This window comes from Gallinula chloropus (assembly GCF_964237585.1).
Source record: "Gallinula chloropus genome assembly, chromosome: 5".
Classification (NCBI taxonomy): Eukaryota; Metazoa; Chordata; class Aves; order Gruiformes; family Rallidae; genus Gallinula; species Gallinula chloropus.
The window spans coordinates 36,816,695-36,835,406 of NC_140090.1; the positions used below are offsets into that span (position 1 = coordinate 36,816,695).

Sequence of the window (18,712 nt, forward strand, 5' to 3'; positions counted from 1 at the left end):
GTATCTGTGGATACCAGACTAGCATGCACATCAGGGTTGCTCTTGGGTTTATCAAAACTTCCATAAAATACTTCCATGGTTGGCTGTACCCGAAGTATCCTTCCCATACCCCTAGAGCAAGAAAGAGCCAGCATCTTCCACTGCCATATGCTACTAAATTTTAAAGATGGAGTTTTGCTATTAACAGTGGCTGACATCCTGGTTTATCCTCAATAGCACCTTACACCAAAGGCTACTCCAGGCTGCATTGTGTAAAGTCAGCACCATCTTAAACAAGCCAGGATTTTGGGAACCACAGAAATTGTCATGTGCCACCATGCAGTCAGTCGCACAAATGCTGCTGACAAAGCCCTAGAGCCACTGCTCTCAAACAGGAACCCTGTGTGCTACCTTGCTCCCAGATTATTCAGCCAAATGGTGCCCTGCACTTACTTTTACAGTCCAATTTAACAAGTCACTGCTTATTTCTGTGTTTAGCATAATGAAGCCCTGCTCTCACCCCCAATTTATAAACAGACAGGGAGTGAAATACCGAGCTGCTTTCTTCAACCAAAGACTGGAGAAGAGGTTACATTGTGTGCTATTCTAAAAGCCATAAACTAACACCACTCAGAGTCCCGGTATAATGGGCATTACTACCATGCAACGTTAAGTTACAGCCTAAACACTGAAAGTGTACTTACTTTGGATGAAAGGAACACTGATCCATTAAACAGCATGTCTCAAGAAAGTAGAAGATGTATTACCATTTTCTGATATATTAAACTGCACTTGCCTGTTGCCTATAGGAGCAGGATGACACCCTATCTTCCCGTAAGAATTTATTCCTACAAATATTCCTCTATTCAGGATGCGTTGCTCATATTTTTCTCTGTGGAATGAAAGGGGGTGTGGGCTTGTATTGCAGACTGCAAATTGATCACCTAAAGAAAAGAGCAGCTCCAAATAATCTATTACAAAAGAGGAGACTCCAAGGCGCATTTACATTCAGACTGGCTTTGATCACTGCTTTAGCCAGTGTGAAACGTACCTTAACATTAACCTCCATTTGGTAACAGAATCCTGCCCATGTCCATCAACTGTCAGTTCTCAGAAACCAGAGAAAAGTAACAACTACTAAAAATAATAACAGGCTTCAGCCAAAGAAAAATAGCCTGAGTTAGGAATCCAGCTTAGGTTATCGCAGGCATTCCCTGTCTCTGAAGAGCAGGAGAATTTCCACTGGCCAAAGATGATGCCATCTGTGAACCATCATCCATGGTATCTCTCAGAGTTGTTGCTCTTTCTGACTGTTACTATCTGAGGAAACATGTCATTGACACTACTACCTGTTGTGTGTGACAGCTTCCTGAGGCCTCTCATTCACATCAGCTTGGGCTGGTTCTCTTGTACAGAACAGGAATCCCAGAGCAGCACCAAGGAGAGGAGGCCTTCCTGGGGCCAGAGCAATGCCTCAGCTGTACAGAAGGCACAGCACCTTTGGAGAGCACAGGGACCTGAGCAGCTACCCCAGATTTGCTGTGCTGTGACAGAACGAGCCCAGCAATGGCCAGGTTACTGCAACTGGACCAAGGGACGCAGACCATACCTTGTCACGAATTAATTTGGACAGCATTCTGGTATCGATCCCATACAGCGCAGGCACCTGAAGAAAACACAAGAGAAGGATAAGAGAACACGCAGTGAAGACAGAGCAAGACAGCAGCCAGATCACTTTGCTGAAGAACACATCCTTCTTTAAGGAGCTCTGGCTTTTAGCAGCACTATTACCAAGGCTGCCTCACTTCCAGTGCCTCACTACTTCTCTCTATTCCCACTCATGAATAGTTTAGTTCTTCAAATCTAGCTTCTGCACTAGAGGAACACAAAAAAGTCCACGTGGCAAGTATCCATCTCACTTCTGAGCCCCATTTTGCCTTATCTATGAGCACCTAACCCTCCCAGCCATCACACATCAGCAGCAGTCTACTGACACACCCCTGACTGCCACGGCTTCACGTCAGTGGCACCCTGGCAGCTAACATCTCTTGGTACAACCATGGTAACTTCTAGGTGTGGCACTACAGAAGCATTTGAGGAGAGAAAGTACTATGATCTAATGTGTACTGTATTTCTGGAGAGCTAAACATTCCCACTTAATTAATGTTCCTTCAGGACAAACCTTGGAAATACCCCTGCACCCTGAAAAAGAGAAACAGATGAAGAATCAGAGAATTAAGGAGCACAGAATGAGCCCAGAACAGACTGGTGAAGACATCTGAGTGGCTACCAGCAAAAAGGCAGCAGTTCTTTCCCCCGTTCCCATACACACAGGTCCGCTCTCAGAACATAGTTCCTACTAGATTGCTCACCTGTTCCTCCTGCAGCCACTCTCCCAGGCTCCGAGCAGCCTGCCAGTGGCTGTACTCGTTGCTGTACTCCAGCACCAGCAGACCTGAAACCTGCAGAGAGAACCAACAGTATTTTGCACTGAACAATCACTTGCCCTGAACCTTCTGAGTTTTCCATCCACTCCAAACTGTATCACAGACAGGACACGAGGTGAGGCAGATGTGGTATGGCTGCTCTTACGTAACACAGAGATATGAAATCAGAGTCTTCACAGCGTGAGTGCACAGAACAGGCAGCTGGAAAAGGGGGAAAGACTTCGCATCCTGTCATGACTCTACCTAGGCCCTTTTACTGTGGAAATTCATATAATAACGTGGCTTCCAGGTAACCAAAGATGCAAATTGCACTGATCTGAGAAAATACTTCATGGTAGAAATAAAATGGGAAGGTAAGAAGAAATGTTTTATTTTGGTTTTGGGGTTTTTGGCTTTTTAATTTGTTTAAGAAAGCTTTTCACTTTTAAGGGACATTTAATTTCAAAAGTTAGCTGAGTTTTCCAGCAGAGTCAGATAGCTTATAAAGGAGTCTATTCACCTCAGGACACAGATAAAGCATTTCCCTGGTTCTGCAATTACATGGGTCTGTTCCATTTCTCAGCGCTGCGACCACTGCATGGACACAGCCCTGGTCCCAGCCAACATCCCCTGTCACCACAGTGTAAACACCAGTTCCAGCACTAGCAGGTATGGCCTTCCCTGTTCAAGTGTCACCTCACCCATTTGTGGTAGTACAGAGACTTCTCATTCTCACTGGCATTTAACCTCTGTGGCAGCGAGTCCTGGGCACACAGAGAGAAGAGGCAAAAGGGAAGATGGAAAAAAAGCCATCCAGGACATCACAAAAACTGCAGCGTGTTTGTCACTACAGGAAATACACTGCTTTCAGACAGCACACAGCAGAGGACAAGATAGATTATCTTTTGCCACCATTCCTCCAAAGGGCAGTATCCAGAAGGAGCAAAAGAAAGGCTGAGTGTCAGCGATTCCTTCTGACTTCTGTGAGGGTGCCAGTAAACTCTTGTATGCTCACACACACTCAGGCTGCTAGTTAATGTGTCTCCCACTCTTACCTTGATCCCGTCCGACTCCAGAAACCTCCTGAGGCCCATTTCATCCAAAGCAGCCGTGTCAGGCACACCTCCATTCCCAACTATGGGGTTGGCCAGTGTAAGAATCTGTCCTTTGTAGCTGGGATCTGTCAAGGCTTCAGTGTACCTAAATGAAGAAGCAGTAGAAGAAAAGTACATTGGTCTGGAGTTGAAAGCAAAACAAAAGAGCTAGTGAAAAGGAGACAGGTCTGAATTCCCCTATGACAAAAAGACAGAAATGGTATTCATGTGAAAGCATTCTCAGGATAAAAGCAAACACATCTGTGAATCTGCCCTGACTTTGCCATCTATGATTAAACATTTGACACTGAGAACAAGGAAAGGCTTTGGCTTCTCATGTTTCATTTAAGAAAAGCACAGGAGCTATTAACAAACTCAGACTCCTTGTCATTTAACATAAGGTAAACAACTAGACAAAGTGCAGAGCAATCAGAGAGCTGCAGTAAGTGCATGGCATATCACTTGACCCACAGGTAACAGCTGGGGCTTGGTCATTCTCTGGGTACACTGTGTGGGCAGTGCTTTGTCATCATTCTGTCCACCCCTCCATGTGGTGAAAGAACTTACCTCTCTCAGTGGCAGTGAGCTTTCTATTACGAATAGAATCACACCCTGGTTTGGGTAAGAAGGGACCTCAAAGCCTACCTAGTTCCATCCCCCTGCCATAGGCAGGGAGACCTTTTACTAGCCCAGAGTGGCCAAAGCCTCATCCAACCTGGCCTTGAACCCTGCCAGGGATCTGGGGGCAGTCACAGCTTCTCTGGGCACCTTGTGCCAGGGCCTCACCACCCTCACAGGAAAGGATTTCTTCCTAGAAAGAAAATTGACTCTATCCTAGCCGAACCCAGAACAGGGAGTTTCCAAGAGGATCTGCTCCATGATCTTGCCAGGCACAGAGGTGAGACTGACAGGTCCGTAGTTCCATGGGTCCTCCTTTGTTTCCCCTTTCCAGTCAGTGGGAACTTCACTGGACTGCCACGGCTTCTCACATATGCATGGATAGGGATAGTGGCTCAGCAACTTCACCCACCAGTTCCTTCAGGACCCAAAGTCACACCTCATCAGGACCCATGGACCTGTGCACCTTCACGTTCCTTAGATTGTCTTGAACCTAATCTTCTCCTACTGTAGGCAGCTCTTCATTCTCTTGGTCCTTGCCTTTGCCTCGTGGGACTTGGGCAGTATGGCTAAAGCACTTGCCAGTGAAGACAGAAGCAAAGAAGTAATTGAGGACCTCAGCCTTTGCCATCACCTGGGGAACCAGGTTTCCCATTTCCTTCTGAAGAGGACATTTTCCCTGCTCTTCTTTTTATTACTGACATACCATAGGAGTTTTTCTTGTTGCCCTTGAAGTCCCTGGCCAGATTAATTTCTGTCAGGGCTTTCACTTTCCTAACCTGATTCCTGGATGCTCAGACAGTATTTCTCCCAGGTGACCTGGCCTTGCTTCCAACCCTGTAGGCTGCCTTGTGTGCTTGATTTTGTTCAGGAGCATCTTGTTCATCCATGCAGACCTCCAGGCGTTTTTGCCTGACCTACTCTTCATTGGGATGCATCGCTCCTGAGCTTCGACTATGTGATCCTTGAATACTAACCAGCTTTCTTGGGTCCCTCTTCCTTCCAGGGCCTTATCTCATGCTACTCTACCAAGCAGAACCCTGAAGAGGCCAAAGTGTGGTCTTCTGAAGTCAAGGGCAGTGAGCTTGCTGCGCATTGTCCTTGCTGCCATGAGGATTTGAACTCCACTGTTTCACAGTCACTGCAGCCAAGGCTTCCCTTGAGCTTCACATTCCCTATCAGTCCCTCCCTGTTGGTGAGAACGAGGTCCACCATGGCACCTCGTTGGCTCCTCTGTCACTTGGAGGAGGACGTTATCATCAAGAGATTCCGGAACTTCCTGGATTCCTTATGTTCTGTTGTGCTGTCTTTCCAAGAGAAACCAGGGTGGTTGAAGTTTCCCATGAGGACCAGGGCTTGTGAACATGAGGGCCTCATCTGCTCAGTCTTTGTGGTGAGGTGCCCTGTAGCAGACCCCCACCATAACATCACCTATCACTGGCCACCCTTTAATCAACAGTCTGCCCTGGGCAGAAGGCTCAAAGTATGTCCTGATATCTTTAAGCCAGACAGAAGCCCCAGGAACAGCAACTTTAAGCACTTGCCCAAACACCCTTCACAGCAAGGACAGACCTAAAAGCATGGTGGAACATTCATCTGCAGTGGAGGATCAAACCTAGGACTTTGCAAAATATCTGCTCTGGATCCAGTAGATCCAGCCTTACTTTCAACCCCAAAGAGGGGGATGGGGTAAACATGGATGAAATGTCCGTGCTCATACTCCTCAGCTTCAAATTAACACGCAGTCCTTCACTTTCTCCCTTTTACTGTAGATACTGCTGCAGCAACCCATTAAGCAGTCGCTATCTTTCCACCCAAAAGCAGCTGTAATTTAGCAACAGATGAAGTTATCTATGCAAATATTTAGCCAAATGCATACAGACACTTCAGGATGAATCTGGCCTATACAAAATATAATTTATTATTGTCATTATTGTTTAAACAATACATAATTGGCAACTCCAGCTATCTACCAGATATCAGCAAGTCACAAGAGACGTTTTTATGGAACATCGGACTTACTGCCAGAAGATTAATTGTCAAAACACTGGGAAACTCTTCACAACCCCCAGAATGGCTGCAGGCAGATACAGACAGCGCAGCACGCCAGCCAGCTCTGAGAAATGACATGTCGAATGAACAATGGCCATGAAATATTTTCAGGTAAGCCTCTCCTGCTGTTCAGATCCACACTTCCTGCCACAGGTAAACAACCACACAAAGCACGGTGCGATCGCGGGACTGCGGTAAGCACAGGGCACGTGCACGTTTGGCATTGCGCTCTCCTTCCAAGTCAATTGCTTATGCTTCCAAAAGACTCTCTGTTAATGACAAAGCTAATGTAATTAACCTTTGCATGTTATTTGTACTCAGCAAACAAGGACAGAGAGCCATTGGGTTTGGCTGGGGGTTGAAGGCACAGCTCTGCACTAAGACGCAATGCCCTTTACGCAGGCACAACGCCTTGTGGAGCGGAGAGGAGCAGATCGGAGCACGAGCTCCAAAGATGCTCTAAGGTTTAATCCTTGCTGTGCCTGCTCAGAGGCCTGCCTGATGTCAGTAAATTCCCGTCAATCAGTTCTCTCCCTAGAATGTCACAGGAACCACACACAGGCAAATGCATTTAACTGAGCTGGGAATGTTTTATGGGTTGTACTTCTTCTTCTTTCTTAATTGGAAATCTCCTCTCTTCCTTTTTGTTCCTATACCAAACAGATGGCTGTGACACTAGGATTGTTCATCCTCATGCTTTTGTAATGAAAATTCAACAGTCCACCCCCAAAACAGTGCTCTCTGCCCTCTGTTCTAGAGAAATATGACAACATTTCAGCCAGCTTTAGCTACTTCAAGCCTGAAAGCTGTACGCACACAAAGTGCTTTGCCTCCCCATTCTATGACATGAATCAGAATGTGTGAGTCCAGATGAAGAGACAGGGTGCAGAGCAGCATATTAATCATCCCAGTATGGAGTCCGTGCTGACCTCACTCAGCCTCTAGAAACCCCCACTTCACAGGAAGCAGTGGTCTGAGGTTTAACAACAGCCACAGCAAAATCACCCCTGTAACCAGCCTCTTGCACACTACACTGACAAACTGTGATTTGCCCAGATAGTGCAAAAGGCCCTGACACTGGGCACCTCCTTCATGCCTGCATTTAGCCTCTTACTGTGGCAGTGAGAACAGGTAGCTGGGTTCCTCTGGATATATAAAGTCTTTATCTCTGTGCTCAGGAGCCCCAGGCAGAGCTGTAGGGTTGTTTGGGTTTTTCCCATTGGACAGCAGTCCCTGGACTGGTAGCAAATCTGTCACTTTTACGATCTACAATGATGCTGCAAACTCTTATTTTCCCCTCTCTGAGTCAATCAATCAAGGTCATGCTCCTGAAGATCCAACCTTACAGTCTGAATGTTCCCTCAATGCCCATATGCTCTCTTCTTTCACGGGCACCCTCTCCAAATCACTACAAAATGAGCAAACACAGCTTCTGCTACCACAGTAGCATGTGGAAAGGAAATTAATCCATCAGCTCCTCCTTGACTTTTGTGATGTGACAAGATTTATTGCCCATAATCTATCACTGCGAAGAGAACTCTGGTGCCCTCCATCATTCTGATCTATATTAAACAGTTGCTTGTTGGCAGGTATATTAACACAGCCAGTAATTAGTGCTGTCAAAATACTTAAATAATTGCCTCCTAATGCAAAACTTTGCAAACAGATTCCCCTCCACAGCCATTTAACATTCTCACCAATGAGATAATCTAAAAATTCATCCTGTGATTCTTGGTTTCTCCAAAGGAAAGCAGAACCTAGGGAGTGCAAGGCAGCTGGACAGAGACAGCTGTGAATGACAGCAGAAAAGGCTGAAGCACCAACAACCTCATTGCTGTCTCACCTCCCCATCTACATGTCCATCTCCTAACCAAAAGCCTCATTCTTCTGGGCAGATTTCTTCTTCTCAAGCAGCTCAACAAAAGCACTGGCAGCATTTGGCTGCCATCCTAAGCCAGTCACTGGCTTCTTCCGCTCAAGAAGACTTGTGTGTTAACACGCTAAGTTAGGCATGACTGATCCTACCCTTTAGCTGGAAAGAACACAGAATTTAAATGCATCCTCAACTGTGGCATGAGCCAACAAACATCATAAAGGATGGGTCATATAGGTGACCAATCTGGAAACCTTGGGATTTAAAAAATTTGCTCTTGCAAGTTCCATTACCCAGAAGGCTGAAGATGCTTCAAGCCTCCATGTCTGACCAGGGCACTGGAGAACAAAGACAGGTCCTCTGCTCTGACTCAGCAAAGGCTGCATTTCAATGGAAAGTGATCAGATCACTACACACCTTGCTATCACAGTTAGTTATAGCACTCTTTAAAGTTGCTCTTCACCACAAATGCTGTGACACAAAACAGACTGCCTGAAGTTTCTTCATTAGCTTTTTTTCCTTCTCTGACTCCCAGGACTACGGTGTTATCTTATACAGAATACTATGTGCTTGGATCAGGACCTCATGAGCTTGGAGATAGCAGCTTTCACAGTTTAACAAGCTCCCAGAGAAGGTTTGGTGCTTATATCTCATTTGATTTGCCTTACCCAGAAAGGCCAGTGTTGAATACGACTTCCCCTGCTGTGGAGGATGGATAGCCAAAAGAATAGCCCTTCATCTTCGTCCCATCTTCCAGCACCAAGTTCGCTGTCTGCGCCTAGAGAAAGGCACATGAAGAGACTCAAATACAGGAGGAAAAAGCTTGATGTTTATACAGGTAACACCTAGGACACCTGCTTTGCATGCCTCATGTTGTAAGTACTCCTGCCCCTCTCCCACTCCCAGCTGCCAAGACACTGCCTCTTTTCCTAGTCTCCTGATGCTCTTTCTCTTATGAAACATCGTGCTCCTGATGATGGCATGGTGACCAGCAAACCTTGCCACAAGCAGGGCATGTGCTGTGACTACAGTGGTGTCACTCTACCATAGCATGTTGTTCATTTCTTCCACCAATTATGTCTTGCAATGACCCAACATCGTAACTGCAGGGAAAGGATCGCCCCTCTCCCCAGTGCTTGCTCAAGGCTCGCTGGCTCTCATCCAGCTCTGACCTTTGATAGGTGCGGAACTCCTGCAGCAGCTGTACAGAAGCCACTAAGTGTGAGCTTAGTTGGACCGGTGTCAGGCGGCAAAAGTCAAAACACCAGTCCATTCTGCTGTAGGACACAGGAAGAGAGGAATGGACAGGACAGACAGACACTCATGGTGTCAGTTACTTCAGGGATAGGGATAGTCCTGTAAGAGGTAGATATGAAACAAGCATCCTAGAGGAAAACTTCTCATAAAACCGCACCTCTTTCAGACAGTGCTTAGCAGAACTGAGTCCCACACTAACTGGAATCCCATCCAGGCTTAGTAACTGCTTTACAGCTGAGGAATTGGGACACAGAGAGTGACTTTTATAAAAGTCATTAAGAGATTCAGTGGCACAGCTGAGGCTTTGCACACACCACACTAAACACACACTCCTTTTTCCTCGCTTGGATTTGAAACTTTTCTTAGCATGTCCAGGAATTGGATGGGAAACTGCCTGGGAACTCCAGCTTCTACCAAAACCAAAAAGGGGTATGAGCACAACAGAAATGATAGAATGAGTTGGGAGACTCCTTCAGGCAGCAGGATCACTGATGACATGCAGGGGAAGAGAGAGAGCAAGCAAGACTGGAAATAGATATGCCAATGAATTTCTGGGCTTAAAAGAATTTGCATGATGAACCTTTTGGGCCCTGAGAAACTCCTGGGCACAGAGCTGCAGTCACAGAGTGACTACCCATGCAAAAACCCCAGTGGTCTGCGCCACAGGAGATGTGCCAAGCAAGTCCACCAGGCAGCAGCTCTCACCGTGATTTAACATCAAATTGGGTTTTTTTACAGAACAATTCCTCTTACCAGGATTTTTTTAAAAGAAAAATCAAGATCAATTTGCTGTAGAAAGGAGAAGGAAAGCTACTTTCCATTAGCCGTAAATCAGATGAACAATCACAGCAAGGAGAAATTTCATTCCCAGCATTGAACATTTTGTAACAGCCATGGCAAACATTCATCTAGAGCTCCTCTGCAGTTACAAATACTGCACAGATCAATTACTAATGTACTGCAAAATACACTAAAAATCAAACTGCACTGCCAAGTAATTGAATTCTGTGCATCTGGGATGCTTTTAGCCTTGCATTTTTTCCTCATTAATGTCAAGCATCCAGTCATTCGCAAAAGGTTTAGCCATCATTTCTGAACCTTCTTCCCACAGCACTGGATGGGATAGTCAGCAACCCCAAAATCCCCTCTCTCCCCAGTTATAAATATAGGTTCTGTGGCTAAATCCCCTAGATTTAGCCCAAATAATAAAAAAAACCCATGGTTTGGACAACTCCCTAAACTCACTAAGCCTCTCGTAACAGAAACCTGCCACACGCTCAAAGGATTACAAAGCACAGAGGTCGCCTGGGAGCCTCAGGCTTTGCACAACACCTCTGCTCTTTCTGAAGTCCACTGAAAACCCAGCCCACACTGCTGACATGGGAGACTGACTGTAGGAAATGGCTTCTCTCAGCCTTGGTTTCAAGAGATAGAACCCTTCTTTCCCCAGCAGGCCACGTATTTGAGTCTGATAAAATATCAACACCAGTTCAAGCAAGTCCTACCACTCGTTGGTACACGTTGGGGTAATTGCAGTCCCAACTGCAAACACAGCCTGGGAGAATCCTTCAGGAAGCAAAGTCCACAATGGTGGAATAACCAGCAAAGTTATGATCCATCTAACTCCTGAGGGCCAAAATTCGGAGCAACCACTGTGACCTTTATAGCCTCACCCTCACTATAGTACTTGACAGAAATCTGCAGGTCCTTCCGCCCACCACAGGCTACCTGCCCCTTCCACATACTAGACTGGCACAGAAATAATTTCTGTTGAGCACAAACCTCTGTTGTACTATTAGAGCCCCTACGCAGTGTTCAAGTAATGCAGAAGAATGTCCCTTAGCAACCATAACCTGCCTGCAAGTTCAGCTATAGCAAGGGATAGATGTTCAAATGTTTCCCTCCCTTACTTGATTTATTATTCTTAATTAAGTGGTTAGTTTGTTTGTTGAGCATTCTAGAAGCAATTATTCTTGCTTACATTTCCAGCGGAGCTGTTACCATATCCCTAAGCTGCCAGCCTACCTTGTCTTTTCAGTTTTGTTTTTAATGTGCAAAGTGATTTACAAACTATAGAGAAGGCCAGTTGGCTCAATCAGGGATTAGCTGGGAGAGATTTTCACTTCCAAAAAACCAAGAAGCAAAAAATAAACAAAGACCCCAGGGCTTTCTTGAGGTCCTTTTGTCTCCACCCTTCTCAGAAGCATCCCCATGTAATCTCAGATAAATCTCTGTGGTAGTCTCAACTAAAATGTCTCTCACACCCCCACCCCAATGTGAAACACACCATTTGCAATCTGATTTCTCCTTCATAGCGTTTTCTTTAGCAGAGCTCCCTGTGCTCCAGAGAGGCTGCAAGGCTCTTGAAGAGCTTTGAGGATGGAAATGGCTGACAGAAAAGGTCGAGCTGTGGCTGCAACACTGCTAGATTTTGTGCACCTTGTCAAAGCAACTCAAAGAGTTAACTAGTTCAGGTCCTGCTTCACTAAGCACTCCACACAGGAACTAAATAAAGCACTGTAGCAGCTTAAAAAAAAAAAAAAAACAAAAACAAACAAAAAAAACCCCAAAAACAAACCAATAAGAAAGTAAAAAAAAAAATCCAAACCCAACACCCAAAACAACAGCTCTAGCAGCCTTTCCCATCTGCTGGATGGATGATAAAGATCTGCAAACTCTCAAAAGATCAGCAGTACAATTTGCTTTTCAAAGTGTGCCTGCTATAAACCCCTGTACTATAAAGTAAACAGGTAATTTTTCCTCTTTTCCACTTGCCTCAGAGAGTTTTTCCCCTCCAAAGAAATCCCTTAGTTTATATTGGCAAGGCCAAACTGAACCCTGAACGCTGGGCTGCTGGTGGACTAGGAATATGCTGAGTACCGAAGCCAGGATGGGCACTGAAGTATGGCAGAGACACAGATGGGACTCAATTTCAACACGGGCCAGTTTATTTCCCTCCAGTAAGAAGAGGATAAAACACCTCCTTTCTAAGGAAGACCATGATCCCCCACAGCACAACAGCCCCTGCCCGCATTTCTTGGCACACAAGTCTGTCTGGCTATGTAATTGCCAACATATCAGCAGCATGGAAGGAGCCAAACCCCACCAGATTTCTTCTACAGCAGAAGGCTGGTGCCAGGACTTTGTTACATCTACTCAGAAGACCAAATAACCAGCAACAGAGGCGGAGGTTTCACTTCGGTAGAAAAATCTATCTTCTTGAGAATACTATGTATGCCACCACAGGCTGGAAATCTGTCTGGACATTACTAACAGCCAAGCCTTCCTTTGCCAAACCTTCTATATAACTTTATTTCAGCATATTTGCTTCTGGCTATAATTAAGACAAGAAGGAAGGGCAAGAATTAAGAATCAATGTCAAAAGCCAGGTCGATGTCTTGGGATATGCAAAAGAAGATTCATACTTAGGTTAACTTTAGGGCAAAGCTTTGGATCAGTTCCTTTACTATCCAAGCCAAAGTGAAAACAAAGACAGAAGCACAGCACAGATACCAGGGTAGAGACATCCCAGCTCCTACAAGCTGAACGCTTCTTTAGGTTGTTCACAACAATGTCACAAATACTTGTTTGTGAACAAAATTAGAGGAGGGGAAACCTAGACTAGAGGCACCTAGCAGAAGCCACTGAGCCCCCAAGGAAATGAGCACCCCTTCTTTCCCACACAGCAGCAACTCCCTAAGTAGCCCCCACCTGTAAAGGAACAGGCCCAGTTACCTCCCCTACACTTTCCTCCAAAGGGAGAGAAATGGATGGAGTACCCTGGGACTGCTCTTTCAGCTCCTTGCCCACCTCTGCCTCCCATGCAGTCATTTGCTCAGTTACTTTCTGCCCACCTCGAAGTCTATCTGAAGAGCCTTTTTGCAGTAATCTGAAAGAGCTTCTAAAGCCAGTGCTCAGAAATTTTCCTCTTCTCCCTCTCGTTTCTATCTATATTTTTAGCTTGCTCCTGGTGGTTTTTATAGCTCTCCCAATCCTCCCCTTACCGAGCCAGCTAGACTGTTACAAGCTACCTATTTATTGCTCATACTACTCTTTACATCCCCATTTAACTACATTGGCCTCAGATGAGCACTAAATGAGACGAGGTTTGAGCTGCAGTCTCTCTGCCCATTCCTGAATTTTAGAGAAGCTTCATTACCCCAAACCCAGTGATGCTAAGCACCCCTGCAGAAAGCCCATGGGGGTTTCTGGGCTCTCTGTGCCCCCCTTTCACTGACAGATGCTCCCTCTCTCCTTTAGAATTGAAAGATGGGATGCAATAGGGAAATAAGGACCTATGAGTCCCCAAATCTCAGACCGCTCCCCTACAATGGTCTTTCCTCTAATAGCCTAAGTTTAACTGGACAGAAAACAGGCTTGGAAGAAGAATTATTAGGTACTCTACTAAAACTACCACCGCTCCCTCATGGTCTCTAATACTTTACTTAGCTTATACATAGGTTAGAAACATGTTTTCATTGTCTTTTGTTATGCTCCCTAAAATAGCCCACTGAGAAAAGCAATAAAAGGCAACTAAACACTCATTTAAGCCTGCAATAATGGGAGAATGGGATCATTACCTATACTACCATTAGCCCACACACCTTAATTACCTTGTGTTTCACTCTTTCTCCAAACTTCTTACAAATATCCATTACTCCTAATGATGTCTGGAACACCAAACCCAGACATAAGTCACTACTTGGTCACTTGTCTCACAACTACACATAATTTCCACACTCTGATGCAAAGCTATACAATAGGTTGGCTTTTTAGGACCACTCATCCTTAAATTGTCCCCCAGGCCTGCTGCTTTACTGCTTGCATATGTATATTAGACAGTCTCTTCTGCTTCTGTATGTCTCCAGAAAAAGGTGTTTAAGCCTGTCACTGTCTTAAACCAAAAGCCCCACGCCAGAAAAGGTTCACGTTTTTGTATTCCTGATTCTGAATTCAAACAGAACCACGTGGCTCCCAGCAAAGGTGGCATTACAAATCTCAGCCGAGATCTCAAGAGCCACAGGCTCCTAAACTACACTAGATAAGAGCCTCCTTGTCCTCCCTGAGTTCAAGCATTCACTCTGAAAGCACAAACTCCTGTAGGTATTGAACTCAAATAATCAAGTCTAATAAGGAAACACCTTTCCCCAGTGCCAATGCCAAGGCAGGAAATGTCACAGAGTATCTGTCACAAAGAGACTGCAGGGCCTGGCTAGCACTGCACCTTGCAGTGAGTCCCCAGTCACGGCACAGGTACAAATGCTCCCCTGGACTCAGCACTTCAGATGCACAGTAGGTCTTGGCCCCCCTGCAACACTTTTAATCGGAAAGGCGGCCCTTTTTACTCTGACCCACCTCACGTGCATTTGCAATTGCTGAGGCTGAGGTTAAAACAGATCCCAAGGATTTCACTTGGCATTGCTTTCTTAGTCCATATTCATTCTCCTTGCCTTCAGCATTGGCGGTGCTGGCTTTGAGCGACCACTCTCTAGCTCTGCAAGCACAGTATTAGGTAGATACCAGAAGAGTCAGTACTGTAACTCCATCAAGAGCAGGGCTGCAGTCTGCCATGAGCGTGAAACTTCTTAACTGCCTCAGCACTACGAGGTATGACCTTCTATGTCTGTCACTGTGCAGCCCTTGAATGAGTGACAAAACATGTACCTAACACCATCAATCTGTCATTTAAGATACTAAATCCAAATTTCAGATGCTAATCCATCAGTATAACAATGCCTCAGGTCCCACCTACTGTGGGTACCTACCAGAATTATCCTGGAATATGTAAAGAAAGATGGTGTCTTGTCAAAAGCTGAACCAGCAATCCTAACCATGGCCTACAAAGCTTTATCAGTGGAAGACACCTTTTACTGCAGCAGACTTAAAAATCACAAAATAATGTATCGTTGAACTCACTTCTTTGTGCATCACAAGACTTCAACAGCTGTAGTCCACAGAGCATGGCAGAAATAACTGAACTGGCTCCAAAAATCCAGAGATGTATCAGAGGCAGCAGAGACAAGCAAAGATAGCCTTCCAGCAGGACTCTTCAGTGCTGCTTACTTGGCTTGACAGTCTCTAAAACCCTAGTGAACTTGAGTGTACCTGCACGGACTCTCGTTCTAGAATGGTGATCACCAGCCATAAGCCAAGCAGCCAAGTGCAAATCCTGTGCTCCTATCCCTTAGGTACCCGGGATATTTGCAAACAGCACCTCCTGGTGCATTCACAGGTTCCAGAAATACTGGTGGTAAAATTGTCACCATTTTCTCCTATCTCACTTGAATCTGAAGCACAAAGCCCAAAAAGATTGTTCAAACTGTGTCAGACAAAGACACACTTTCTAGCCCAGTGCTGAGACTGCAAAATGGAACCATGGAAGCTGACACCTACCCTGGAAGATATGAGAGGCAACACTGCCCTACATGAGGGCTATGGCATAGTTTTAATGTGTAGCCAGTGTCAAACCAACACGGCTTCATCAGCCTGAGGAACAACCAAGGAATTTGCTCCTCATGTCAGAGCCCTACTTCCTCTTCAAATGGCTCAGCTGCAGAAACTAGTAAACATGATGGCTAAGTCACAAGTGGGGTTCGTGTTGTCATCACAAGGAGGAGTAATTTCCTCCTACGCCTGATCTGACTGGAGAGTCAGGATCAGTCTGCTGGGAGGAATATTATTGCGCTGTGTTTTCCAACTGTGAACAAGGTAAGACTTAGTGCCTGCTGTGCACTACTCTTTGCAAGGGGAAGGCAGGTCCAGGAAAAAGGGATTGAAAAACTCTTTCCTTAACCAGTTTTCCTTCACAGCCAATTTTTGTTTTAAAAGAAATAGGTCTGTTGACAGGAGCTCAGAGAACTCCTGAAAAAAAAAAAAAAATCAGTGGCTGTGGGACAGGCAAGAGAAACTGGGGACAGAAGCAATACTGATCAGCCAGGTAAGGCAACATACACTGGGTACCCACAGCTCAAGTCTTTAAGAGCTCTTCCCCACCACTCAGTGGAACATCTCTCTTCAGTTGCTAATTCTATTGCACTGTTGATTCAACAGGATACACATGCAAGAACCCCTTTTCAATGCAAAGTGCGTGATAACAAAACACTGCCAGGACTACAGGATTCACTCAGAATTTCAGCACTGTGCTCTGCCACATCTGCCAGGGTTACACTAGCAAAGCTGGTCTGATGTAGCTCTTGTAACAAAGACCAGAAGAAAGTTGGGGAAATGAACAAAGTGGTTCCAGCCCCAGTAAAACAAGTGATGATACACTAATGCATTCACAAACTGCCTACCTCTCCAATTAACCTCAGAGCTACTGTGGTCTCTAATACATTGAAAATGGAACCTTTGTGGATCCAATAGGATTAATCACATGCTTCGAGCAGTGCAGGCTTTTTTAATACCTACCTGATTTATGCTAATATAGACCAAAAGATCAGCTCTGTTATCAATCAGTCCTATAGGAGGATGGGGTGTTTCTGAAGAAAATACCATATAACAATTAACTGAAACCCTGAACTTCCACCTTTTGGTGCAATTTACCCTATAATTTCCATTCCAGACTACACAAAAAGTGTGTTTGCTTAGCTAATAAAACCATTTAGACAAGCAACCCCCTTGCTAAGGGTTCAGACAAATCTCCTCTGGTTCAATTTCACATGACTAGGTAAGCTCTGTTATCTGCAGAGAGCTATCTCTCAGCACGCCAAACACATCTATTAAGCCACAGTAGCTCAGTTACCTTGAAGCTCAACAACCTGGTACCAGTCCTTGAGAAACTCCAGCGATCAGCAGACACATTGCAAAACTCCAATCTGCCTTTCAAAGTCTTCACCACTTTGCAAGCTGTCAGAATTCTTGTCATCTTGCAAACTGCTGAGCGGTAACTGAAGGTTTTTTTTAAAAAAAAACCAAAGCCAACCAAGGCAAACAAAATTTCTGCTCGTAGATACTTCTTCAGGATTTGGCTCAGACAATATACTCTTGCAGATTACGGGGAAGAGAACAGAGACGTGGCGGGTGCGCTGGACCAACTGTACAGTGCTGCCCTTCACCTTCCCATTTATTCTGCCATTAAAAGTCCCTGGTGCAGCCCCACCTCCTCCCGCCCCTCCTTGGAGGGGTGCTTGCTTAGACACCCTTGCAACACTTCTCTTCAGCTTGGTCTCTGAGGACTGTCTTAGGGGTTGCATCACAGGCCAGATAAGAGCTCTGCCTGCTGCGAGACAGCAAAACCTGCTACAGAAGTGACACCCAGAGCAAAGAAGCCAACTCTCATGCCCTGAAACAAGCACTCTGCATTTCAGTCAGACACAAGGAACAGCACCACTTGTTGTCCTAACAGCACATGGGTCCAGGCAAATTAAGGGAACCTCTGCACAGTGTGCTTGACTTGCTCTCCAACTTGCAGCCTAAGGTCCAAACGTTAGCTAGAGGGACAGCCTCTCACCACTACAAGCATACTAGGACTAAAAAAAGTGGGAAGACCAAGTTCTGTGGAAAGCTGTAATCTTTTCATTCTGTGTCTGGAGGCTACACAGTCACTGGAAGCCACAGCACAGGTCCCAAAGTGTTGCCCCTCCCCACATAAATCAAAAAAGAACATCACCAGGAAAAAATAAATGGCTGCAAGAGAAATACATTTTTTGGTAGAACTTCAATGGATAACAGCTGAAACATGGTGAAATGTTCCACGTGCAATTTAGCCAACTGACTACAGACCTTTGTAACTATCGCATATTCCCTATAACCATACATTGTAGTCTTCAAAAATATTCATATTCCTCATTACCCAAACACGACAATGCCTAATGAAGACAAAAGCTGTGGGAGAAGCATGCACATTGTTATTCTTCAGGAACTAAAATGGTGAGGCATCTTTTGAAACTTGGGTAATCAAAGCTTCAATTAATTCAGAGCAAGGGAAATTAAAAAAGAGACACAGACTTTTTTTTGTAGCTGGACATACACTGCCGTGAAGAATTTAGGTGAGCTTTTCTAATCACTGACAGGAATAAACAAGACTTCTTTGTATACAGTGGTTTGAGATTAGTCTAAACTGATGCCAGTATCACATGAAAATATTTCCCATAGAGCTCATTATAGCACCAGGTTGATCCATCGTGCATATAATAAAAGACAGAGATGAGAGGGCAATGGGTTTGGGTACCCTCTGTGATGTGGAGAGCTTACTGGAGCCTTGGATGAGAAACACATGGAAAAGGCCCAAATCCCGACGTCTGAAAGAGACAGACAGTGATAAGGTGGAAGACAGACTGGTCACAGAGGAGCTCACCACTTTAACACAACCTTTACAAGTGTGCAGAGCTGGAAGAAGCAAGCCAACAATGCTCTCTGGTAGCTCGAGTGTGGCTTAGGAAAGACCTAAGCATTTTTCCTACAAGAAGATACTC

General features: G+C 45.2%; 1 protein-coding gene across 1 annotated transcript in view; it reads right to left on the minus strand.

Moving 5' to 3' along the window:
• The window catches only part of CPS1 (carbamoyl-phosphate synthase 1), a gene marked incomplete at both ends in the record, with an annotated part of 92,655 nt that extends 75,492 nt beyond the window's left edge, over positions 1–17,163 (minus strand). Inside the window, 5 exons of the mRNA XM_084264679.1 lie at positions 1,589–1,645; positions 2,352–2,441; positions 3,461–3,605; positions 8,711–8,820; positions 17,041–17,163. Of these exons, the coding sequence (XP_084120805.1) occupies positions 1,589–1,645; positions 2,352–2,441; positions 3,461–3,605; positions 8,711–8,820; positions 17,041–17,163 (525 nt within the window). The remainder of the gene's footprint in view (positions 1–1,588; positions 1,646–2,351; positions 2,442–3,460; positions 3,606–8,710; positions 8,821–17,040) is intronic.
• Between the last annotated feature and the right edge of the window lie 1,549 nt (positions 17,164–18,712).